The sequence below is a fragment of the Aquila chrysaetos genome, chromosome 1 (assembly GCF_900496995.4).
Source record: "Aquila chrysaetos chrysaetos chromosome 1, bAquChr1.4, whole genome shotgun sequence".
Taxonomy (NCBI): Eukaryota; Metazoa; Chordata; class Aves; order Accipitriformes; family Accipitridae; genus Aquila; species Aquila chrysaetos.
Genome location: NC_044004.1, coordinates 51,782,202 through 51,807,234, shown reverse-complemented (window position 1 = coordinate 51,807,234; position 25,033 = coordinate 51,782,202). Strand labels below are relative to the sequence as shown.

Below are 25,033 nucleotides of genomic sequence, written 5' to 3'. Positions count from 1 at the left end.
TAATTTAATATGACGTTTTGTTCCTCTAGACTATGCTGCTATTAATACCACAATTAAGAAGAAAATAGTCCATACATTAGCTATCTGTAACTATAGACAGCTATAGTTAGCAATACTGTACTTACATATACTTTTAGCCACAACATAATTATATTTAAGGCAAACGATGGCAACTGAATAGCTATAAAAAATTCAGTCACACATGGGGCATTATATGAACCAAGTCCAAGCTCCTAGGACCAAGGTCACTTACGAATGAGCTTAAATCTGAAGAGTATGATCCCACTGACTTCAGTGGAGATACTTATGTACCTTAGGCTAAATACATGCTTAACGCTCCACCGAGCTGCTTTCACAGCAAATTCTTGAAGCACCAAACAATTTCTGTTTCCTAAAGGAAAGATGTCTTTTTTCTAAGTACTCTTTGACACACTAGCAATGTATTTCCCATAAACTATTGAATATGCATATATACAAATCAGTAAGGACATAGAAGAGATCTGAAACTATAATGAACTTAAAGAAATCAAAGGGATAAGTGGTAAACGAAAAATGTGCTGACTCATCCTTTATACAGATAGGAATTTGAATAGAACAGTAAACACAGTGACCTAAATCCTGATGAGATATCAAAATTTCAAATATATTTTTGCAGCAATAAATATAGGGACATTTAATCCCCACACATAATTAGAAAGTAGGCTGATCTCCAAGGAGTTCTGCCGACTCCAGAATGCCTAACTTATAATTTATAAATACAACTAGTGTTATTAAATAATCATGGTGATTCTATTCTACAACATAAAGAATAAAACAGCCTATTGGGAGCCACCATTCTCCATTATTGTATCAGTAACAAACCGGCAAACTGTGGACTTTTAAGCTTGCATGCAAGCAAGACTTACCATCTTTGACCTACAGTTTCAAAACATACTGTTACTTGAATACACTGTTACCAGAAATCAAGAACTAACTGAAGGTAGAAAAGATACAGGCTGATGTAACTGATTTCATAGGCTAGAGTTGTAATGATAATAAATCCAAATGTCATCTAAGATAACACAGGCTCCTGCATATTCTAGGAAAGTACAGGAAGCTTGTTAGGAAAAAAAGAGAGAAAAAACAAGCTAAATGTGACTGGTGGGGTCGGGACGGGGGGGGGGAGAAAAACAACCTAATTTGTATTTAAGAAAAAAGTTACACAACTGAAAGTGTCTCCTTTTACTTACAGTTACAAAATCTGGGAAGTATAAACTCTGACACCGGAAGAAAGCACAGCCTTTTCTGCCATCTCCTCAGGCCTCGCTGCATTCTCTTTTTACCACCCTTCTAGCACCTGCCACTGAGCTGATTCAATGGCTCATTATTCCTGTATGCCAACAGAAGAAATTCTCAGGAGCTTTTCTTGCAGGTTAGGTGAGAATGCAGGCTATTGTGAGACTAGATATACCACGTAACATACCTCCCCATTCCTTCTTACCCATAGTCTGTGTTTACTGTGGGGAACAAGGGGAGCAGTGCACACAGCAAGCATGCATGTATTACGGAGAGCTCCTGCTTACCACCCCTGCAGCCTGAAGAACGCACTCCTGCATTTCATTCCACCTGTTGATTTCTTTTCAGAATAGAGGGACAGAATAATACTTCTGCTGGTATCTGAAAGCTGGGAGAGTTTGAAAAATTCTTTTAAGCCGCTTGCCATATATCATTCTAAACCAAATTTAAAGCAACTTCATTCCAAAGTATGTTATTTTTCCCAGAAGCTAAAGGTGAGATTTTTCCCATGCCATTTTTCCTTCTTCTATTCATTTCTTTTCCCCTTTCTACTTACTCCTACTATTTACTGCCTGTCATAACTCAGTGTCAAAGGATCACAGTACAAGATTCCACAAAAACTCAGTACAAGGCAATGCCTTTTGCCTGGTAAACCTCCTTCCACAAGCCAAAACCACCCCTTACAGATGCACAATGATACAGTCACCAGTTTCTCCACGTGAGTAACTCCACACAGCTCTGCACAGCCCGTCTGTGAATACACACGTGCTGTATTTGCAAACTGAGGGGTTTTGATTTAAAATCCTCAGAACCAGGAGCTATTTGCATTTAATCTAATACACGCTGACAATAAGATGATTAAGTAACATACCTGTGTCATTCTAGCCTAAAAACCATAATTTACAAGTAGTACATCGTTGTCAGTAATGTTATATTAAGAAGCATAAAGAATACCTTTTCCTGAACCTCCAATGCTGCAAAAATCTCCAAACAAGTCAAACAAACAAATTAAAGATTGAGTAGGGAAGAAAACAATGAAATTGAACCTTAGAAATAGAGTTATTCCATGTTTTATTCATGGAGAAAATATATTAGAAATACAGAGGCTTGTCAAAACTATTTTCTGTGAAATTAACAGTTTGGGGAAAAAGCACAAAAATAATATTACAACACAGCTGTACTTTCATTTTATCGACTGCCTGCTTTTCAACCTCCAAATAAGTGTATTTTTACAGTAAATTGCTTTTTTATAAAGAACAACTTCCGTGAGAAAAAAATTGGTCAAGTCAGAAAGATCTTCAACAGGTTAATCATGTTGCCAGGGCTTTTGACAGTCAGCAAAATCATAATCTGTTATAATAAAGAGAAGTTTACTACTAACACTTTCTTTTTTTTTTTTTTTTCTTTTTTCATAAGGGTTTCTCAGGCCCCAGGGCCTCTCTGGTTTCCTTAACCTTTGCAAAGACACTGCTTTAATCCTTTTTCCTAAAAAATAGGTGAACTGTGTTTGCAGTGCTGGAAATATTTAGAGAGGGAAGAGAAAATGAGCGCATTACACATCCTACAACCAAAAAGCACTACAGTCATTTACTATCAATTTTTCTGTTTTATTTCTCACCCTTGCAGATTCAGCAGTTACTGTGTTACAAACAAAACCTGTCACTAGTTCTCAAAAGTTGGGTGTGAGGAATTAAAGCATTTAAAACCCTGAAACAGCTCAAAGAAACGCCTTTGGTTTGTCAGGTACCTTTTACATTTATGTATGTACTACTACTAGGTACATGTGTTTACGTACACACTACTTTCAGCACATACATGCAGCCCCATGGGCTGAGGGGATGCTACACGGGGCCATCGCCTCCAGCGGCTCCGGGGCTGGGGAGATCCCTCCTGCCCAGCCGCGGGGGCTCAGTCGGGAGCTCTGTGCCCCAGCCTGAATGACGCTGCTGCCACTTGCCCCGTTTGCAGCTTCATAGCGAAAATGAGCTCATACGCCAGAGACATGCGGACACGCACAGGACACTCACGTGGCCAGTCACACGGACTGCCACAGACAAGGCGCTGCCTGCAACAGCACCCGTGTACAGGAGTTGCATAAAATGGAAGCACAGACAGCCAGGTCCCCTCTTCCTCTTGGGCTGGTGAAGACTGAAGGTCACGAGTGAAAGCACACGCCTCCCCAACTGTCTGGATTCACACACACACGTTCGTGGATCCCTGAAGTACCAGCACAGCCCCTGTCAGCCCGGCACACCTGCCTGCATCCCAGCCCCTCTCACCTCTTACGATAATCCTCTGCTTTAGCAACTGCCTCTTTTATTGGCAGCTTAAGTCATCTTAACACCATACTACTCACCACAACTAACTGCAACCTCTTTTCCCTAGTATGCAATGCACTGCCTGCAGGAATATGCTGATTTTTTCTTTTTTTTTATGCAGATATGAAAGAATTTCAGTTTCACCATTGCTGGTGGTGAAAGAGAAACTTTTCGTAGAGCAAGATTCAAGGAGCTCTCAAAGTACCCATTCATCAGACTACTTGGAACTCTTCCAACTCTTGGAGGTTGAGAAACCTTCATTGGGAATCAGCTTTTCACAGACTAATGTATGGTTCAGCAATTCTCTAAATATCAAACTGATAAAAACTTGGTTCTGTGAAAAAAGAAAAATGATACGGATAGCCATAGATTCAGTGCAATATCAATTTGTGCATAACTTGCCACTTGCAGAACCATCAGTATATATGTCATCCACCCTGCAATAGACCACTTGTTGCTTGTTTTCAAAAGGACATTCTGAACATTTTCAACTGCAACCACACTTTCCTTTAAATCTTAACTGGAAATAGACTCTTTGTCCTAAAGATGTTACAACATTACAGAAACAGGAGGGGAAAAAAAAAAAACCAAACCCAGTAATGCTGATGTTATCCTCAGTAGGTGTAATGAATGCATTGTCTTTTGCAGAAGCTACTGGAGCAGTGGCAAGCAGGTGCTTTTTGTCAAACTTTCATTCTAAAGCTGTTCCCTATAGTAAGGGTTCCATGGAAGAATTTTGAAATCAGGTGTGTGAGAAGGAGATGGCTGGACATTATTTACTTTGGGTCAGATCAAACAATCCTAAAATAAGCCCAAGTACAGAAGGTAAAACCAGAAAATATCTTCAAGGTCACCTTTCAGAGTTTATCTGTGTCCTGGTTTCAGCTGGGATAGAGTTCATTTTCTTCCTAGTAGCTGGTATAGTGCTATGTTTTGGGTTCACTATGAGAAGAATGTTGATAACACACTGATGTTTTCAGTTGTTAAGTGGTGTTTAGACTAAGTCAAGGATTTTCCAGGTTCTCATGCCCAGCCAGCAAGAAGGCTGGAGCGGCACAAGAAGTTGGCACAGGACACAGCCGACCCAAACTGCCCAACGGGGTATTCCACACCATGTGACGTCATGTCTAGTATATAAACTGCAGGGAGTTGGCCGGGGGGGCAGATCGCTGCTTGGGAACTAACTGGGCATCAGTTGGCAAGTGGTGAGCAATTGCACTGTGCATCACTTGTTTTGTATAATCCAATTCTTTTATTATTTTTATTATTATTGTTATTATTATCATTATTATTTTTGTCCTTTCTGTTCTATTAAACTGTCTTTATCTCAACCCATGAGCTTTACTTTTTTTTCCCCAATTCTCTCCCCCATCCCACTGCGGGGGTGGGGGTGGGGGGGGGGGTGGGGGGGGGTGGGCGGCGAGTGAGTGGCTGCGTGGTGCTTAGTTACCAGCTGTGGTTAAACCATGACAATCTCTAATTGTTCCTTTTGCAAAGAGAGGTGTACAATTTCCTTCTTACAACATACTACAGAACACTAGCTAAGCTATACAATCCAAAAGCACAGACTTCTGGGGCTCTCCAAGAGGCCGAAACATTCTCAGGAAGCCCCTGACCTATACATCCAAAGTGCTTGCTACCTACTGACCCCCTCTCCTAAAGCTGAAACTAGGCTGCAACAAATCTCATGGCTTACTTACCTGCATGGCATTTATTTGCGAATTCCTTCCCCCTCAAGGGAAGTTGGAGGTAAAAACAGAAATAAAAATTGACAAACTCCAAACAATATTAAGTATTTGACAGAATCCTCACAGGGACAAAAGAAGGAGCATCACAAGAGACTCAGGTACAAGACATACAACAATAAAGTGAACTAATATTTTCAAACACTACAGCAGATATGACCCAATCTTTGAGTAACGATGGATGGTAGGTATAATTTTGGAAAGGTGTAAAAAGTAATTTATTTTTGAACCAAGGCTTTAGTTGATGAGTATGATAGGCTTTTATGGTATATTTTTTTCCTGTTACAAAGAAACTTGTGTTTTGCTTTGGCATTTTTTCAGCAGAAGGGAAGACAAAAATAACAGGAGCAATAACAGTAGCGGACACACCAGCAATGGTAGTGTCTGCTCCACTTCCTGGAATGATGTATGAAGAGGCACAAAATATAACATAATTGGCCTCTAAAGACTGTAATGACTCTAGTTATTAATGCAGCTCCATCCCAATGGTATGCTGAGTATCTCTCAAACTTTAATGTCAAACCCCCACGACTACAAGAGTACCACTTCCTATGTACTACAGGTAAATTAAGTGACTAGCCTGTAGTAACACTGGAAATCTGCATCAAAGAACCCAGCTCAACACAGGAGACCTAGACTCAAGTTTTAAGTATCAGACTACCCTTCCTTTCTTTACCTAAGAGTGGAGCTACAAGGATGCCAGAGATAAATACTTCAAAATGTTGAAAGCTATCACTAACTCACATTTTCTAGACACATGCAGTCTCAGTTTGACCTTGAAGTAGGATCACTGCAGAAGTTGTATGGAAGGTGCAGTTGTTTTTATACAACTGAGTTATGGCTGTTCTGCAGAATAATTGTGAACTCGTAATTGTTCCTCTTAGTCCCTAAATCTCTTGGTTGTACTCATGGAAAACTGAGAAGAAACAGCATGCTCCTCTCTCAAGTTCTCCTCACATTTCCATTTTGGCAAGACATCCAGTGCAGATCTTTGTAAACTCAAAAAGCAGGACAGAAAAGCAGCACTTGACACCCTACTTAAACTTTGCCATCTAGAAATGCAGAATTGCTTTAAATAGGATGGTATGCTTTGATTTGTCATAATGTTTATTATTGCATTTATTTTCTGCCCTCAGATAGTATTAAAGAGGTTTCATCTCAATGTATGTATAAAATCAAAGGAATGAAGAAAGGCAGTATGCCTATTTTAATTACTGTCCTTGTTCCTTCAGTAAATGATGGCTGAGCATACCAATATGAATAAGGATTTGTAACTAAATGTCACACTATAATTATGAAAAAGCAGGAAATTGAGATACAGACTCTGATTCTAATTGCTCCATGATAACCATACAAATGCATCTCACTCAAAGTCTTTCATGACCATGCTCTTTTGCCCTTCTTGTCTATTTATGAAGGAAAAACCTCTTGGCATCTAAATTGTGGCTGTGATGTTCTGTGATGCTGATCTTCTAACTGCTTCATTTAACTGAATAGGATATACAAGTACATATCATCAATAAAATTTGTATCAGCCAGAAAGGAACCTAACTTATACCCACTGTTTGAACATATCAGTCCTTCACCCCTCTTCACACCAAAAAAAGAGTTAAAAATACTAATTTGCTCAGGAAACTGAATATTTTCCTTGATCCACTGAGAACAGACAGCACAGGCCAATTATCTATAATATCTCAGACATGTTTTAAACATACTCTGAGAGAAGCACAGCTAGAAGCTAGTGTTAACACGCCTCCTGCAGCTCATCAACTAGGCTCATTCACAACTCAACTTTTCAGGTAAAATACACTAAAAGAGTTTTAGGATAAAGTTAAATTGGTAGCAGTTCCGGGCTGCGGGGGTTTTTCCCTCAATTAAAATTCAAATAAGATTACATCATTCATTTACATAAATAACAGAACAGAAGCAGGACTCTCAATTCAGTAGTTTTCCAGAATGTGGACCAGGGTGCTCCAGGATGTTAGAGGACTAACGTTATATCAGCCTATGATTTCTATTTAGTTTCATTCCAATGTAATACTAACTTCTTCTCTAGTCATTATTTCTTCTTCTCCTTACTTTCAGTAACTTAAGCTTCAAGACTCCTAATAACAGGCCTAGCCACATGTGTGCAAACGTTATTTTTGACTAACACAAATATGCTCTTTTCATTTGATAATGCTACCTAGTCTTTCACTGCAAAGACCACAAAGATCCTTTTCCTCCATGCCCAGTGCTCTTTCAGAAGCTGTAGATCGTGGTTAGAAGAGTATAGAAGATGACAAGTTTTATTTCAGTTCCCTGGAGACCTTAAGTTACTCCATTACTGTGTCAGATTTATTAAACAATGCTTCATTGGAAAACGTGTAGCTTAGTAGAATAGGTCATTCTGAAAATACAAAAATCCCTCTGTTTCTAACTTTTCTAGCTATTGAGAAACTAGTTGCACATGACACTTCACTCCATACTTCAAAGCCATGCTAGAAGTCAGATGTACATGTGAAATCAGGCTGGCCACAGTTCGGGCTCATGCTGCTCTCCCTTCACGACAAGGAGTTTCATAGACAATTAGCAGGCATTTATTCAGTGAGACTTTTTCCCTTGCGAAATTAAAAACTAACATGAACTTCCCCTTTTAATCGCTATTAGGATATCTATGTAGTGTCGTAACTAACGTAGTGAAGTCACACATCAATTTTTGTTATGTTCATTATTAGTATACTGCTCAGTTTTTTATTATCTTATTGTCCAAAATCTGTAGTGACAATACAAGATGCTACTGAGCTAAATAATCTGTGAACCTCCTTTTTGGCAGAGACACAGAGCGCTCTGTTTTTGCGGAAAACTGAAGGGATGCTGCCCTAGTTTAACCTGATCTGTAACATATACATCTCTAAAGGTGGCATTTGGGAATGGCAAAGCTTTCAAAAGAGCTCAGGGAGTTGGGTGCCCAGTTCCCATTAAAAATCGAAAGTTGTCATTGGTTTTAAACACAGAAACATAATTTGCTGCCAACGATACATTCATGAGTAAAGCAATACATTCAAATTACCTAAGTATCTTTTCTCTGGTTCTAAGCAGTTGTCTGACAAAAATACATAATTAGGATCTTTTTTTCCTATTCTCTATATAAAGGCAAATTAAAAACTGAAAAATCTGCTTCCCTTGCACTGATAAACACGAACGGATTACACAGGCACTTTGTCAGACTCCCGGAGACAACTTTTGCTTGGGAACAGGAGGTCTGCTTTGCTAGAAAGCTCAGGAAGAACACCCAACAAATGGTATTTGCCCCTGGCCACTGTATTATAAAATGAGATACCATCTACCCAGACAACCGCAGTGCTAGTGCCAGAGCTCGCTGCCCACGCTGTCCTCCACAGAAACTGATGCCGACTCCAGGCTTCTGACAAGAGCCACCCCTTGGCTGGCTGAGGACTGGCCCCGGAGCCAACAGCACCCTGCAACCGCCCTGCTTTGGGCACACTAATAGCTAGTGCTTTTGGTTTCGATGAATCCCAGCTGATGCACCGTAGCTGAGGAGCTGGCTTTTGGTGTTTCGCTGCCAAAACAAGTAGTATAATTTACAAATACATCATATTTTTCTATTCCCTTATTACATTTAGTAGATGTTTCACATTTCAGAAGCAAGCAAATTTATTTCTGCTTTACAGTTTGTAACTACCTGTGTTAATGACCCACTACCAGCACTAAATTTTTCTGTACTTTTTCTTTAATAGCATTTGTATTTCTCCCACTCCTGGCCAAAAAAACCCCAAAACACCAAAGGGGTTTCATCTCAGCTCAGCACTCCTACCCTCCACTAAAAAATTAATAAATATAATTAGTACATTTAATTAATAGACACAGGAGGAGCTCCAAACCCACCACAGAATTTTCACACAGCTTGTTCATCACATTCAATATAACTCAGCAACTACCTAATTAATATCACTGGGTCATTACACCAACACTCTAGTTTCACTGGGTACTGATGGCAATTGATCTGCAGGCTATCTGAACTTAAAAGAAACACAATAAAAATTCCTGACTTTTACTTTCTAAAGAACAAGTGCGTTGCATTTTTGTTGGTGAGGCTGCTAATACCTAGTGTAATTATGTTATTAAAGATCATAATCCGATATGATGACTGTGATTTGACATTTAAATAAGTATGTTTAAGTTGTGTATCCATCTCAAAAATTAAAACACTTCTATTTCTACCTTGCCCTTGGAAGTTAGCAAAACCCATACATTAATATGTCAAATTAATAATAATTTTTTTAAATGAAAAAACAAATATTTGTTTTGTGATAGAGTACTGTAGCCCAACACACTATGTTTTGGATCTCATCAATGTGCACTAAGTAAAAACAAACACATGACAAAGGTTAGAGCCCACAGTTTCCAACCACTTCACTAAGATGTGCCTCTCCCTGCTCATTATTGACAGTGCTAAGCAGACACCATACCATAGCATTACATTTAAACATAAAGAGCATCTATGTAATAACTATTTTTCTGTGTTTTATTATGTATACATGAGCAAGCATTACATCATAAACGTGATACTCCTACATCAGAACTTCACATGCTCATTGCTTTCAGTTATATCAACACAAAGCTACACCAAGAACAGGCCCTTCTTTCTCAACATCCACTAATAGAAGAAAATATATATAGGGCACATAAAAGCCATTACCACCACATCAAAAGTCATTTTCTCAAGTCACGTATACTCTTTTTCATTCATAAACCTTGAGCAAGTACCAAAGCATGTATTACCACATACATAGAATTTAGCACACACTTAAAAACTTTTAACAGAGATGGTCTTAAGTTAGGTTTGAACAAAATGCACCCTATCTCTGAAAGTGTTTGGTTTAAGAGTTGAACAATATTTAGATGGATGCTAAAGTATACTTTCATATTTCCACTTTTAATTCATTTTTTTCCAGCAAATAAGAGAAATAGTTTCATTTCTGAACCAAGCTGGATGAAATAACTATGCTTTACGTGTACATCGGATCGCTCCTTTACAGATGAGGCTGGGGCATTAAATCCAAAAACGGCTAAAGCTCCGGCTGAAGACAAGTCTCTTCTAAAAATTATAGCGACCTACATTATTTAAAACTATTCAGCAAGCATTCAAGCAACAACATGATGGATGCAGCAGACCAGTCTGTGTTCACAGCTAATCAACATCAAACTCGTGAATAGTCACTGTGTAGAGTGGAGCCTGGTGTGGAGATAACACGCGCATGTGCACAATATTTGGTATCATAAGCAGTCCCCCCGACTTCAGCCAGACCACTCGCTACAAATCCCAGCTACACACCTGTGTCTTTGTAGAAAGATGCAGGGGTACCGGTTTTATGACACCTATGGCAAATAGTTAAGAAATTACAAAAGACCTTGGATAGCTATGCCTTTGTGAACTTTTAGAAAAGGCTACTATTTACTGCAGTCATGATTTAATGACAACACTAACCATACAAACCCAAGTATTTGGTTTTTCAATAGGCTATGGCACAACACAAGCACACAACTCACCCACATTAATGTGCATTGCTTGAATAAATTCCCCACTGCTTATATCACTGAATATAAAGGTCTTCCTTATACATTTGAGTAATCAATACTTGGAATCAAATAAGTCATGTTTCACTGGGGAAAAGGAAAATGAATGAGGTTAAATTAATGCTGTCACTTTCTATAAACCAGCAATGATTTCCCGCTACAGAAACCACTAACTTCATTATTTTACAACAGGAAATCAACGCAGTAGCATATTTTAAAAGTCTAATTTACTTAGAGTAATAAAAAGGCACCCTCAAGGCTCATCATGTATGTCATATTATGCTTAGTTTTAAACATTCCAGCTTAAGAACAGTATGCAAAAATCTCAGCGAATCAAGTTGATTAATATTTTCCATTTGTATGCAGTAGTGCTCTCCACTCACCAAGTACTATATAAATATTATTTTATTAAATTTCAAAGCAATTGTGTTAGGCGGGATAATAAAATGTCTCTCTCTTACATTCTTTATCTCAGCAATACAGCCTTTAAAACAAAAGCAAAAGTAGTAAATTAATGCAGTAAACTCACTTATGGAGAGAAGGTCAGAAATGAGGGAATTCCAGACTTCTAAAGCCATGCTAAAACTAGCGGGGCACAGAAATGTACATTCAGAGTAGAAGCATCTACATGAGGTTTGCAGGTATCTTCTTATCTTCAATTGTATGGTTAGGGATAAAAAAGTTAAGGATATTTTTTAATTTTCTACTACTCATCAGGGTTCATAGTGCCTTTTTGCAGGAACCCCATTTCATGAGGATGCTGCTGGAGGGCAACTAGTTCATTAGGGAAAAGCTGAGAGGACAGAATACACGTAAAAATTGAGTTGGAGTAACAAATAAAAAAAATCACAATGAAAGAGGTGACAGATCGTTCTCCTTTCTAGCTCTGTATTTTAATCAATACAGAGTTCCACTTTCTGGAACAATGTCTCCTTGCCTGCCAATTGGCTCCCAGCTCCTCTTTTAAAACTCACTCCTTAATACCCATTTCTCCCATAAATCCTTCCAATAATATCTTATTTTCTATTCATAAACAGTCACTAAAATTATGGTAGATCAATACAATAGAATTAATTTGTTAAATTATTATTATATTTTTAACTTCAGTAGAAAGTCAAAAAGACATATCCTCACCCCAGCAAATACTATTCTTTTCAACCACAGCAGCTAAAAGCAGAAGCTATTGTAAATCGGACCTTAACAAGAGTCTCTAAAAATCTGGAGCTCCTAATGGTAGTTAAGAGACTTTCTCAATTCACTATTAACCAACCCATCAACTGTATTTATTAACTGTGGCACTACACTTCAGAATTGCTATGTTTCAATGATACAGCCTGCTGCATACAGCCTCCTGACCAAGGAATAGTTTGTGATACTCAAATCAAAGATGTGATGTTAGCCCTCATATTCATGTAATTTGTCATTTTAGAGATATTCATAGGCTCTTGAAGAATAGGGATTTGCCTGATTCGTTAGTTATCCCTCCGTAACAACCAAAGAAAGAACTGAATTATTTTCCAATTACACCTCTCCATATTCAACGTATTTGTTAAAATACTGAACAGAGCTTCCCTTGGAACATTTCCCCCTATAGTAATTCCCCACAGAAATCCTTATGAAAAGCCAAAGTGGGGAACAAGTGAATTGTAATATAGCCCTAGGACTGATGGCCTTAACCAAATAAATGCTATAATCAGCATCACCATGTAGAACATCAACAGAATTTTTATTGCACTACAAATAGTCACAGTAGTGTTGATAGCTTTGACTTCCAGAAGAGAATAATTTTAAGGTTTCCATACAAAAAGCAGCATTTCGTGTCATATTTTTATTCTCATAAACATCTTCATTTTGATAATGGATCTAGAAGCACACATATTAACTCCCAGTTGACTTCAGTATGATACACATGTGAATGTCAGATATACAGATCCCTTTCAAGTATTAGAGAAACTTAAGGAACTTGTTAGGAACATAAACAAATATTGCTACAAAACTGCTTAAATATGTAAAGCTGACATAACACAGGGCTGAATCCTGTATACGATGGACAGCATGTACCAACAGGGAAGAGGAGGCTCACAAATCTGTACGTCTGGGATTGTCATAAATGATTTTTGGTGAAGCAAGCCACAGGCAAACTATCAAGCCCACTGTCTTAAAGAAGCCTTTACAAAGAGTCCAAGAAACCAGCTACTAGCAAATACTATCGAAAATCATCTACTCTTGTTTTCAGGCTGGTCACATACTAAAATAATTAAATAGCCCCTTGGTTTTATTTAAATTCAATTAGAATAACAAATTCTACCATAACGGTACTGGCTCATCCTCAGTGTGTAATCCGTTGTCGTCTTGTTTATGAAGGGGGCAAGAGTAAAGATCTTTTAAAAAACATATATTGCTTCCCAATTATCTGCAATAGCTTATATGGTCATGCCCAGAAATATGATCACTTCCAATCTGACGAGCTTGCATTAAACTAGTTGTATATCTTTAATGCTCTGCATTAAACTAGTTGTGTATCTTGAACGTGATCACTTGATCACTTCTGTATTCACATGCTTATAAAAAAAATTGCATCAATAATATTTGATAATATATTTTAATTGAAGAAGTTTAGAAGAATTCTATTTGAGTATGAATGGAGAGTCCTATTGCAGAAAACAAACAAGCCCAAAAGTGAAAACAGAGAATGGATTGATTTGGAATTACTAAAAAGAATTTTGGTTGAAAAGTCTTAAATCCTGGAAGTGGGCCACACCTTAATATAGCAATCAGAAAAGCAACTTGTCAAAAATGTTTAGATATCAGTATCTAACTCTAAGGTTTTATGTACTTCAGTGGTACGTAAATGCTAAAAGACTCTGAAAATCAAGACTCTTATCTCAATATCTTAACATGAATTAAGACAACGACTTACAAAAAAACACATCTAACCATTTTGTGCCAGATCCTAACCCAGTATAAAGACATCAGCTTTATTTGGTGAAATTGTGTCAACTTACACTGTGGCTCTACACTTCCAACCCTTCTTCCAACTGAATGACTGAAAACCAACAGTGTCAACTAGGCAAATCCTAAATTTTTTGCAGCTAGACCCCTCACCAAACAAATAAATCAAAGAGCAAATACTAGTAAGAGAAACACCTTTGTGCTTAAAGATGATGTATAGACTGCAACGTGTGTCTCTACATTATAGCTCAGAATAGAAATGGTCACCATTCTTCAAAGGGCAATGTAGATCCTTCTGTTTTAAAAGCATCTCATTTGCCCTGGATAATGAGCCAAGAGTAGAAGGATTATGTGTCATATCATATCTCCATCTTAATTATTTTTCTATCAAGTATAATGTCATTCAGGCATTATGATCTTAGCTGTTCCAGAAGCTGCTACAAATCTTTATAGTGGACATAACTTTTCCGTAACTGTTCATTCAGTGCTTTATAAATATAAAGAAGGACAAAACCACAGGTGAGGCGAAGTGCAACATGTTAGGGCAGTTTATTTATGGAAAATGGTTCTGCCAGTTAATTTGTTTCCAACAGGTCAAGGGAATGAACAAGTCTAAACACTGATTTCTTATAAAAATGTAATGTTTGTTTTTGAAGCTTTTTGACCCATACTTCTTCATCCATGAGTTGACTTTCTGTAACCAGTTAATAGCATTATTCAGTACTAATTAGAAAGAGTAGAAATTTTCTGTGCAGTTAATTTGTTGCATCCTAGCTCCCAGCAATTTAGGAAACTATGGTCATGCACATATTCCTGCTACAACCCTCCATACTCTCTGGCTACTTTGCTTTCTGCCAAATAAAACGGAAGGGATGTTTTAACCTATAAGTAGATATGCAAACAGGTTTAAAAAGCACAATACAATGGTTAAATAGAATTATCATAGAGCTAATTCAGATACATTCACAGAATTATCAAACACAAAACACTTAGAACAGGAGCATAATTCAAGCAGTTTATCTGTAACCATTGCTAAATTTGCATCAAAGGAGGGACCAGAACTGAAAATGGTGCACACCAGCAGGCTCATGTCTCATAAACCCCACTTCCACACAAGTCTGCATGAATATGCACTATAGATACCTAGGTGGGTGGATGGAGAAAGAGGGGTCAGAAAACAGCAGGTAAAAGAGAGGGTGAGAATTACTCCTGTTTAAAAGCACGTCACTGCCATAACAGAGTATCACAACAGAGTACAAACTCAGAGTTCTACCTGTGATCAAGTACAACTCTCACGTACATTTTAAGTCTCTCCAAACCCTGTGGAGTTACCTGGACCTTTCCTGTTCATGGACTAGGCCCTATGCTGTCCCACATCACAGCCAAAGGAAATGCAGGATTCCCCACTGCAAGTGCCGCAACTTACCAAGACCTTGGGTAATCCTATTATAAAATCATTCTGAACACACCACAAATTGACCTTGGTTATTGCTATTTATCAAGGCAGTGCAACAGTGCCTTAACCAACAATGAGAGAAAGGATTGAGTTACACTCACGTCTCAAGTCAAACCTTCTTTGTTTGAAGCATATTATTCTGGCACACACAAAATGGTATCACAATTATCAGCAATGGTCTTTTTGGTAACTGCCTGGGGTAGGCAGCAGTCATTTTAAGTATCTAGAAAACTAGAAGGGTCTGCCCTTGGTGCTGGAATTCTTCTGTAGCTGTAAAAATCACTTCCGTTTCATAACTGACCATACGAAGTCCAAAAGCAGTGTAAAGAATATCCTTCTGTTAAATGGCAAATGCATTTAGAAATAACACTACAAAACGCATACTACTTCCACTTCCAAGACAATGACTTTTTTATTTCCAAGTGATTGTACTGAATACATTTACTTTATATTTCTAGAATAATAATATTTCTAAATATATTTCTAGAATAATAGTACCTTGGTGAAGATATTCAGTATTTATCTGACTTACCAGAACGATGGTGATGTTGTTCTTCTAGGAGCTCCAAGTCAAGCATTAGGTCATCTTCATCCAACTCACAGGAACCCAAGTTATTCAAAACATCCTAATATATATTTTAGAAAAAAAAAAAAAAAAAAAAAAAGAAAAAAGAAGCATTTAGATAGATGTGTTAACCAAACTGTTCTGCACAAAATAATGAACAATCAGATCTGGGAAATACATTTAAGCAGGAGCTACAGAAAGTTTTTCTACTAACGTTGGACCAGTGAGAAATTGTATGAAACAACCGTCCAAGTAGAAATGTATTTGTTACCATTCTCTGTTTTTACAGACTCTCTAATATTTAACAAAAACCCAGAAGTCCGAGTAATACCATCTATATAACCCTGGGGTTTTTATACTGTTCAATGATGGTTTTGTGTCTTTCCAAGTTTAATCATAACTTTTTATGAAACATAAAAATGTTATTTTTAGCACAATATAGAAGTATCAGTACTTGTTTTTCATAAAATTTTGGAATTCTAAGCACTGCCTGCCCTTACCAATATACTCTGAAGAGAGATTTACTGTTCTATTTATCCAAGGGATAAAGAGACACAAATTTAGGATAAACAGGAAATTTAGGCACAAATGATCAACTCATGAATTTTTAAGTATTAAGGTGGGTGGTAAAGGCTTACATGGACAGAGAAAAAAGCCTGACTGTGAAGTGTAGCCGGTTGGGTCCTCATTCCCTTTTTGTGATTCATTTTGTTTGCCAAGTTTTAACCTCAGACAAATAAGGCAGGTTTATATAATGCATCCTCTGGAAAGTCAAAAAGGTGTGAGTGGGCTACAATCAAAAGAGAGCAAAATGGTAGCTTTTCGCACTACATTTTTTCCTACAGGATTAGCTTCTCAAAGATAAAATGACTAGTTATGTCTCAGGTAGTCATCTTTACTCTGTAAACTCTGAATACAGCAATATCACTTTCTAGGCATCATCTGTGGTTATGAAATGGTGTTCAGCTCAGGCTTTGCAAAGCCCTGCCTGGACAGCCAGTGCCTCCAGCCAGACACAGGAATGACAATCGGTCTCTGAAGAGACACACCGTTGACGGCGGCCAGAGCCGCACACAGGGAGCCATGGCTGAAGAAAGCCTCTCCTCTCTGCCATCCAGGGAGAAACAGCACCGGGGAGAAGGCAACCCACACCCAAACTGTTCACTTCTTTCTTGTTCCCTGTTCCTACGTTCACCATGGGCAACTCTGGAAAATGAGGCACCTGTTTTCTCTAGCCCCTACCAACTTAAAGTTGCTATACTGAATGTATTAAAAGAGATACTGTCATCTGCCATTTTCTTCCCATGTTTGTTTTATTCCATGGTCATTTCTTTTGCCCTGATAATATCATGCTTTTCTCCAGTCACCAACATCTAATCGAAGATAATTCATGCATTCTCCAGCTGGCATCTTGCTTGCATATCTACAAGTGATATTGCAACACGCTTAATTCTTCAGTCCACTCGCAGGCAAAAAAAGTCAGTAGATCCTGCACGAGATGCTGGCACTCCATACATCTCACATGCTCCCTATACAAATGTAACCCAGAGAACATGGGAATTCAGGTGAAAGAGGCCAGATAACTGCCCCAAAGTATCAAACTGTCTGTAAGATCTCTGTATAGCAATCTGCTGTATGAAAAGCAGAGAAATATAACAGTAGTATACATTAAACTAGCAAAAGCCCTCCCTGACTTCAATTCCAACCATATTTTTTTACGTTCCTTCTTTTAAGTATTTCCCCCCCCAATAGATGCCAATTCTTATTCACACTCACAACTTGCACTTATTCAACCCTTTTGAGTAACTATTTCTTCAAATTCTGTTTTCTACTCTTTCACAAACACCACACAAGCAACACAAGGACTTTTTCTTGCATTCTTTCCCTGGCTTACTATCAGCAGGAGAAACCTCTTTGTAGATCCAGAACCCACTGCTATATTTACAGATGCCAAGCACAGAAAATGACAATTGTGAAGTGCAGAGACCTCCACACAAGCAGTGAGCAGCGTTGTACAGAAAGAAAATATAAATCACATGAACATTCGTGACAAACACACATCTCATTCCCCTCTATCTTAACTCAAAGAGCTGCTGACAAGCCTTTGTCATAGTGACTGTTTCTTTCCCTCATGCTGACAAAATGTAGACTTTCAGTAATCAAATTATTTATTACTATACAATACAAAAGCATAAAAAATAAAACAGGAAAATGCAATATGCAGATGCATCGTATCTGGTTACTGTACCTGATACTTACATAGACTCAAACTTTTCTAGTCTAGATTTGCATTAACACATAAACCCAAACAAAAACTAGTTCACTAAAAAAAAATTTTAAAGAAAAAGTATTCTGTATTAAACAAAAGTGGGAGAACATACACTGCTCAATGTTACAGATAACCTAAAACTTAAATAACCTTTGAATCACTGTTGGAGGCAGTGAAACACTGAAGACTGAAAATCTCATTTAGGTCTTATGTGTATCTTTTAGTACCTAAATATCTTTCAAAATAGTAGCAGCAAGACATTTCTAAGATTTGTTCTCTGTTCTTTTTCACAAATTCCAAGAGCACTGCCTGACATGACTGAAGTATCTTCAGTCCAATTGTTATTACCAGCTGAATTTCCAAAGGAGAATTAATGATTATGGCAAGTTAAGAGCAGATGAACATAAGGAAACAATGTCTAAACAAAGGAAGAGTGTGGGGCTTTTTGCTCCCTTTTTAAATTTAGGTGCTATTATGCACTCGAGTTTGATCAAATAGCATATTAAACTACTCAGAGAATGTACAACACACCTTGTTTATATATTGTTTTATTAATGTCAGAAAAGCATTCTGGTGACAAAGTCCAAAAGAACAGTCCCTGCAATTTTTAAGCAACAGCTGAAAGTTTTTCATGCCAGTAGAGGCAAAAGGTAAAAGGTTTAAGTACACAGGTTTGTTCCTTACCTTAAAATTGTAATCTATATTACAGTTGACCAACTGAACCCATATTGATATTAATGCCAAGCATCCTTTGATGAGCCATATCAGTAGTAATGAGCATGATTTCATGCTAATTGAGCATCTCTGACTTCTTGTGCAATAACTTATGTGTGGTCTGAAATCTTGGGAGATTTTCTGCAAATATGTAGTGATTCACAGCTTTCATCAAAACCCAAATTCTGTCTGATTTGGAAAGAACAAACACACACAAGCAGAACTACAGTTTTCTAAATTGAAGAAACTCCACCACATTAAGATGGACCAAAAAGGAAAAAGTTTGTACACAACTCTCCCCCTGCATATTATTGCCTTTCAGGAAGGTCTTCATTTCCAATAACCTTTGGAGTGGAGGCAAACCATGGTCTGTGTATCCTCTCTGTCCTCCGAGGCTGATGTGCACCCTGCTCCTCACAGCAACATCTCTGCTTGTCCACCTGAGCTGAGGGCTCCCAGCTGCCTTCCCAACACACCTGTGACCCCCTTGCCTTCCCCTTCCTACAGCCTCTTCAACTGCAAGCTAAAGTGACAAAGAAAAGCTCCCCCAGGTTTATTTTTCTCAGAAGTACCTCCACCAAGGGAGCAGTCTCCCTCTTTCCCCAGGAGTTCACTTGCTCTTTACAAAAAGAGACAAATCACAAAACTGGGAACAAACAAATTAAAGCAGCTACTGTCCATCATGGCGAGAATGAAGGCTTGGCAGAGAGAGCTGCTCTACCTGCCAGGGGTGTCAGTGATGTCGGTCCAGCTGCTTCCCTGCTCCCACTGCCCACCTCTGCGGGTGGAGTCCTTCCACAGATACAAAACAAATGAACTCATGAATGCATAACAGCACACCCAAGCAGAGAGCATTAGTTAGGTTCCCAGGGCTGTCCTAACTGAGTAATATTTTCTGAAAACATACAATTAGAAAATATAATAAGAGAAAAGGGCTCCTAGAATGACCTGCCTAATGCCACAGAACAGCTCAGCGGTACCCCTGCGGGTGCACGCCGACATCCTCCACCCCTCTGCCTCCTCACCAGGATCCATCACTCCTTTGTTGCTATGACAGTTAGTAACAATTGTAATTTCTTTTTAAGTTTAATATCTCTTGACCCTTTCCCCGTTCTCCCCCTCACTACGGCTGCTGCATTCTTTGAAGAATAATGCAATTAAATTTTTAAAAAAGAAAATAAGAGAGAGACAGAGATCAAGCCCTAAAGAGCATTCAAAGTGAATAATTTCAAGGCTTTGCTACATAAAGAAAAAGAAATGAATGCTTCCATCAAGGTCCCAAGGAAACATTTGTTGACTATTTATGGTGGCATACCTTTTATTTATTCCAGGAGGCAAACTATTTAGTTAAGGCAGAAGCTCTGCAGCAAAAACCTCTTTATTGACTGTTATAACCCCTTAGAAGCCTTAAGACATATTTCCTACTTCTGGTGACTGCTTGACTTCTACCATCATTTTGCCTTTATAATGGACCCAAAATTAACATGATGGTGCTTTTTTCTTCCAGTTGATCTGGAAGTTGATCATAACCTGTGAGAAGAACATGTGAACACGCTTACTTAATCCATCATTTGCCCACATCTCTCAAGTTTTCCTGGTCAAGACAGGCTGCAGCCCCAGTTTACCTATCAGTCTTTCCACCTTTGACTTGGTGAACTACCACCATTTTTTTAAACAAGTTTCTATTTAAACAAGACTTTAACAGAGATATTTCAAATGTTACTAATTCAGAATAAAAAGCAGTAATTTGTACAATGGTTCAGGCTGCTTTTGAGAACTGATAATGGCTGTAGCAGAACAGGATGCTAATCCAAGAATATTTCAAGGCATCAGTAACTTTTCAGTAACAATTTTCACATTCAAAATTCTTTCAGCAACAACAAGAAGTATAAACTGCTGTTTTTCATCCAACAGCTAGGTATCTTACTCAAAGCTCATTGAACTCAATGGTACTCAATTTAGTTGTGACTGGGCCCAGGCGTTCTTAACATTCTTAAGAAATATGACCTAAGAATCGTTTTATTATCAAAAGAAGCAAAGTGATTTGTATGGGTATAGTTCAGAAACAGCTGAAATGTTACAGGGATAGATATGTATTAGACATACAGCTCGTCCCAGCCAGATGGTGTGTATCTGGATAGTAAGCTTACTCAGGGTTGCTGAAGGGGCCTTCCTTCCTACCTTATTTCCCTCTCTATCTCTGTCTTTCTCTCTTCCCAGCTTCCCTTCCTATAATCATTTAAAGGATATCTAATGCATAATACATGAATTTTCAGTCCTTTTCCAGAATAGTCAAGTATTTCATTATTTTTAGACCTGTTCCAGCTCAGACTCTCCAATACTTAAAATGTGTTTGAAAGCTGGAATAAATAAAAACAGCTTTAGTAGTAAATACGTATAAAGTGCCCCACATAACAGGTCTCAAATCTACTGTTAAGCTTAGATCAAACAACGAAAAGCAAATAATATTTCCTTATGAAACCCCTTTTGCTATTGGTTTTTTTTTTTTAAATCATTATTCCAAATAACGAACTCACACATATAAATACCTAGTGAAATTACTGCTTATGGAATTATAGTATAGTCCTCTAAAAATTGACTAGTCTAGTATTCAAAAATGACAATAAAACATACATATGAATATACAAACACACTAAAGCATATTATTTTGCTAAGCAATGCAATTCAATTCCAAAATGGACCTAGCAAAATCATATCAATTGCACAATATATATAAACAAAGCAGGGTAAATCCATGTAGAACCGAATATTTACAACTAATATGCAAAACCAAGATGAATAATTGGGTTTAGGTGACAAATCTGCCCATTTGAAACAGCCAGCAATCAACAGCACCAATCAAAAGATTCATTTCTTGATGTTTTCACACATTTTTATTCTAGACTTCTTGCTCCCATACCATTGAAATAATAAAGTAACAGCAAGGTCCTAAAGACAGCAGACAGAGGTTCTTGTCATTACCAGCATCTTTGGATAGTTGTATATGTTATTTTGTAATCTTATTCTAATTAACATGCAGTACCTCGTCAATATGATGTTCAATGGCTTGTGTTCCTTTTTCATTTTCAGCCCTGACAAATTTTGTTTTCCTGAGCAAGGGGATGCAGATTTTTTTTCTGGCCAGTTTCTGACCACAGGCTGCCACTGGGGCCTGGCATTTTCCAGTGTTTTTCAGGGCTCTTTTACACAAGTGACAGATTTCCATTTCATTACAGTATAGTGATACTGCAACAAAATCTGGACTATTGCTTGGAGGTTGTTCAAGACCTTTGAGAACTTGAGGTCCAGTAAGCAACTTAGTGAAGCTACAAGACTAAAGCACTGATATGTTTGCAGTTACTCAGTTCATAAACATTTCTGTCAGACACATATATGGCTGAAGATAGTATTCACATAAAAGTTAGCTCTGGTTATATATACACTGATATAACCTTACTATCATGAACTTGAACATATTGACTACATTTTAATCTTTAATGTATCTTTTGATCAAGCTTTGCACCTGTGCTCAGAAAACACTTTTTCCTGGAAAGCATTTTGTCACTGTGCTTCCTCTGATGTGTGCCTACGAAAAATACTCACTGCTGCTGCAATTCAAACTGAGCATATGAGCTTTGGTCACAGGCATCCCTCTTTGAAACGTTATTCTTCATCACCACCTATGTTATATACAGTTGACATGTATATGTTGTATGCATTTCTCCTCAAGAATCTGTAATCCTACTGCACTGCCACTTTAGACTATATCAGGAAAGTCCTAAAATCCAGGGGAATAATTTTTTAAAGTTTTTTTTCTGCTGACATAATAGCTTCTGTCTCATTTGCATAAGTGATTATGCAGTGATCACTGGACTTTCAAAGGTATTTTTAGAAATACAAGAACAAAATTTTAAAAACTCACTTTTCAAAAAAATGTTGTGGGTTCTGTTTTGTTTTCCTTTCTCCCCATGTTGGCTTCTAGACAACTTTCTGATCACCTTTCTCTGTGTTATTGTTCTTAACTATTTTCTGAATACAGATTTTCATTTCTTATTGGTTTGGGTTTCTTTTCAAAACATAAGGATTTAGTGTTCATGCCTCCCCATTGAAATGATGTACTAAATGTGGTTTATAAAATCCCTCTTAGAGAAAAACACGCTGGTATTGCATGTATAACAGTATTTTAGTATTTAATATTATAGATTCCTTTTTCCTTCACTGTAGAAATATATGTGGGGGGCTATTTGAGATCAATGCTTTTGCAAGAGCACATAGAAAACACACTTTAGGGAGAATAATTTGATTCTTTTGTAAAGTCATATGTACAACAATTCACCTGTATCTACACAGGGTCACTGCATATCTGATGCTGGAAAAGATCAGAATTAAATACTTATTTCAAGTCTGAAATGATTTCTAGAGATTGCCAAAAGATAGTACTTCATCAAAATTGTATTCAACAAAGGAACATGGCATACAATCAGCATAAGAATGAAAACTGAGATATACTCAAGGAAAAAGAAAGACCTTGAGCTATTTAAAGTAATGTTAACTCCTAGAACCATACCTGAATAATTCATGGACATAATGAAGTATTTCACCTTCTGCACTCTCCTACACACTTCAAAGGGAAAATGAAAGTACACAAAACCCAGCAAACAGAAAAACCTTTAAAAACACAGAATCCCTGCCAGCAGCCTAGAAATCTCTGTATCAAATATAAAGCTTATGGATGCCTTTCATATACCAAGAGCAGGTTAAAAGCATTCTTTTCTCCTGAATAGCACCACCCAAAAAGCATATTATTCCTTACTCAAATAAACTACAGACTTTAGAAAAGAAAAAAATAAATCTTGTAACATTTGGTGAGAACATTTTCTGTAGCTAACGCGTGGAAATCCATTTATATTATAAAATAATGCACCCTTAAGAACCAAAGACAGAAAATTATCAGTGGAGGGAACTGTCTAACTGTAAAGCTCAGACCCATCACACTGTTCTTCAAAGTATTGTTTGCATGCACGCTTTCATCTGTGTAAGGGAAGCGCCATATTTTCCATCCTATTCTTGTTTCTGCCCTTTTGATTCTCTCTGTGTATTAAATCAATGTCTGCAATGATGCTCCTTTTGCCTGAGTGATTATAACTAATGGACTCTCCTAACAGATCTCAGTTTGCACTCACCCACACGGGGTTCATTCTCCCACAATATGGTCGGCTCACTGAAGCCACAGAAGTGTAATACAGCAAAGCCCAAGCACCACTGGCAGCAGAAAGAGGAGCTGACCGTGCTCCTGTCCAGCCACAGTGTCAGTCAGGATCAGATGACAGGGGGAAGTGGCACCTACCTTCAGAAGTCCACAGACAAAAGCATTCGAGCAAATACCATGTTGATGTACAGCACCAACGTCCACTCTCCCCATGTTAATCAGCTTTCCCGTCATTGGGACAGCACGCATAGGGATCATATGGTAGGGTACTTTGACACCTGGAGGTCACTAGCCCACCTTCCACTGCAAACCTACAAGGGCTTCTCTTCCTACATAGCAGCTGTAGACGCTGCCAGCTGGTCTTGAGTCCATTTGCTGCTGTTGAGTCATCCAAACACTACAACGCTGGCGAGGATAACACGCAGCTGAAAGCCACGGGTTGGCAGCATCGATCATAATGCAATAGTGTAACCTATCTCTAAGACAGCACCCGTGAATGCCAATGGATTCACCTTCGCAGGAGTAACCAAAGCCACACTTAGTATTAGCTTGCCTTGAACTCAGCCATATGCACACTAAAATGGAGGAGCAATAGCCAGTGTTTTTGTAACACGGAAATGCCACTAATCGTTTAACTGGCAATATACAAGTATCTTATAACACCGCTAAGCACAGGTATATAAATAATATGCAACTCCAAAGACTCAAACAGAGAATGGTGGCATATTTGCACAAACGTTGTACAGGAAAACAGGCAAATTAAAAAAAAAAAAAAAAAAAAGCCAGCAAGCTGACAACAAAGGTGGTATAACAGGCAGGAAAGGTGTGTGATGGAACCAGAACTAGTCCTGGTCCCAAAAACATGATGACCTATAGGAGAGGCAGATAAGGTCTTCTCCCCTTCCTTTTGGGGAAGAAGCCGACAAGCACAAAACCACCAAGGATGAGCG

The 25,033-nt window shown here is 38.1% G+C and overlaps 1 protein-coding gene across 2 annotated transcripts in view; it reads right to left on the bottom strand.

Moving 5' to 3' along the window:
- The window catches only part of CCSER1 (coiled-coil serine rich protein 1), a 723,061-nt gene that overhangs the window by 572,117 nt on the left and 125,911 nt on the right, over positions 1–25,033 (bottom strand). For both annotated transcript variants that reach the window (XM_030016667.1, XM_030016693.1), the window contains exon 4: positions 15,859–15,952. In XM_030016667.1, the coding sequence (XP_029872527.1) occupies positions 15,859–15,952 (94 nt within the window). The remainder of the gene's footprint in view (positions 1–15,858; positions 15,953–25,033) is intronic.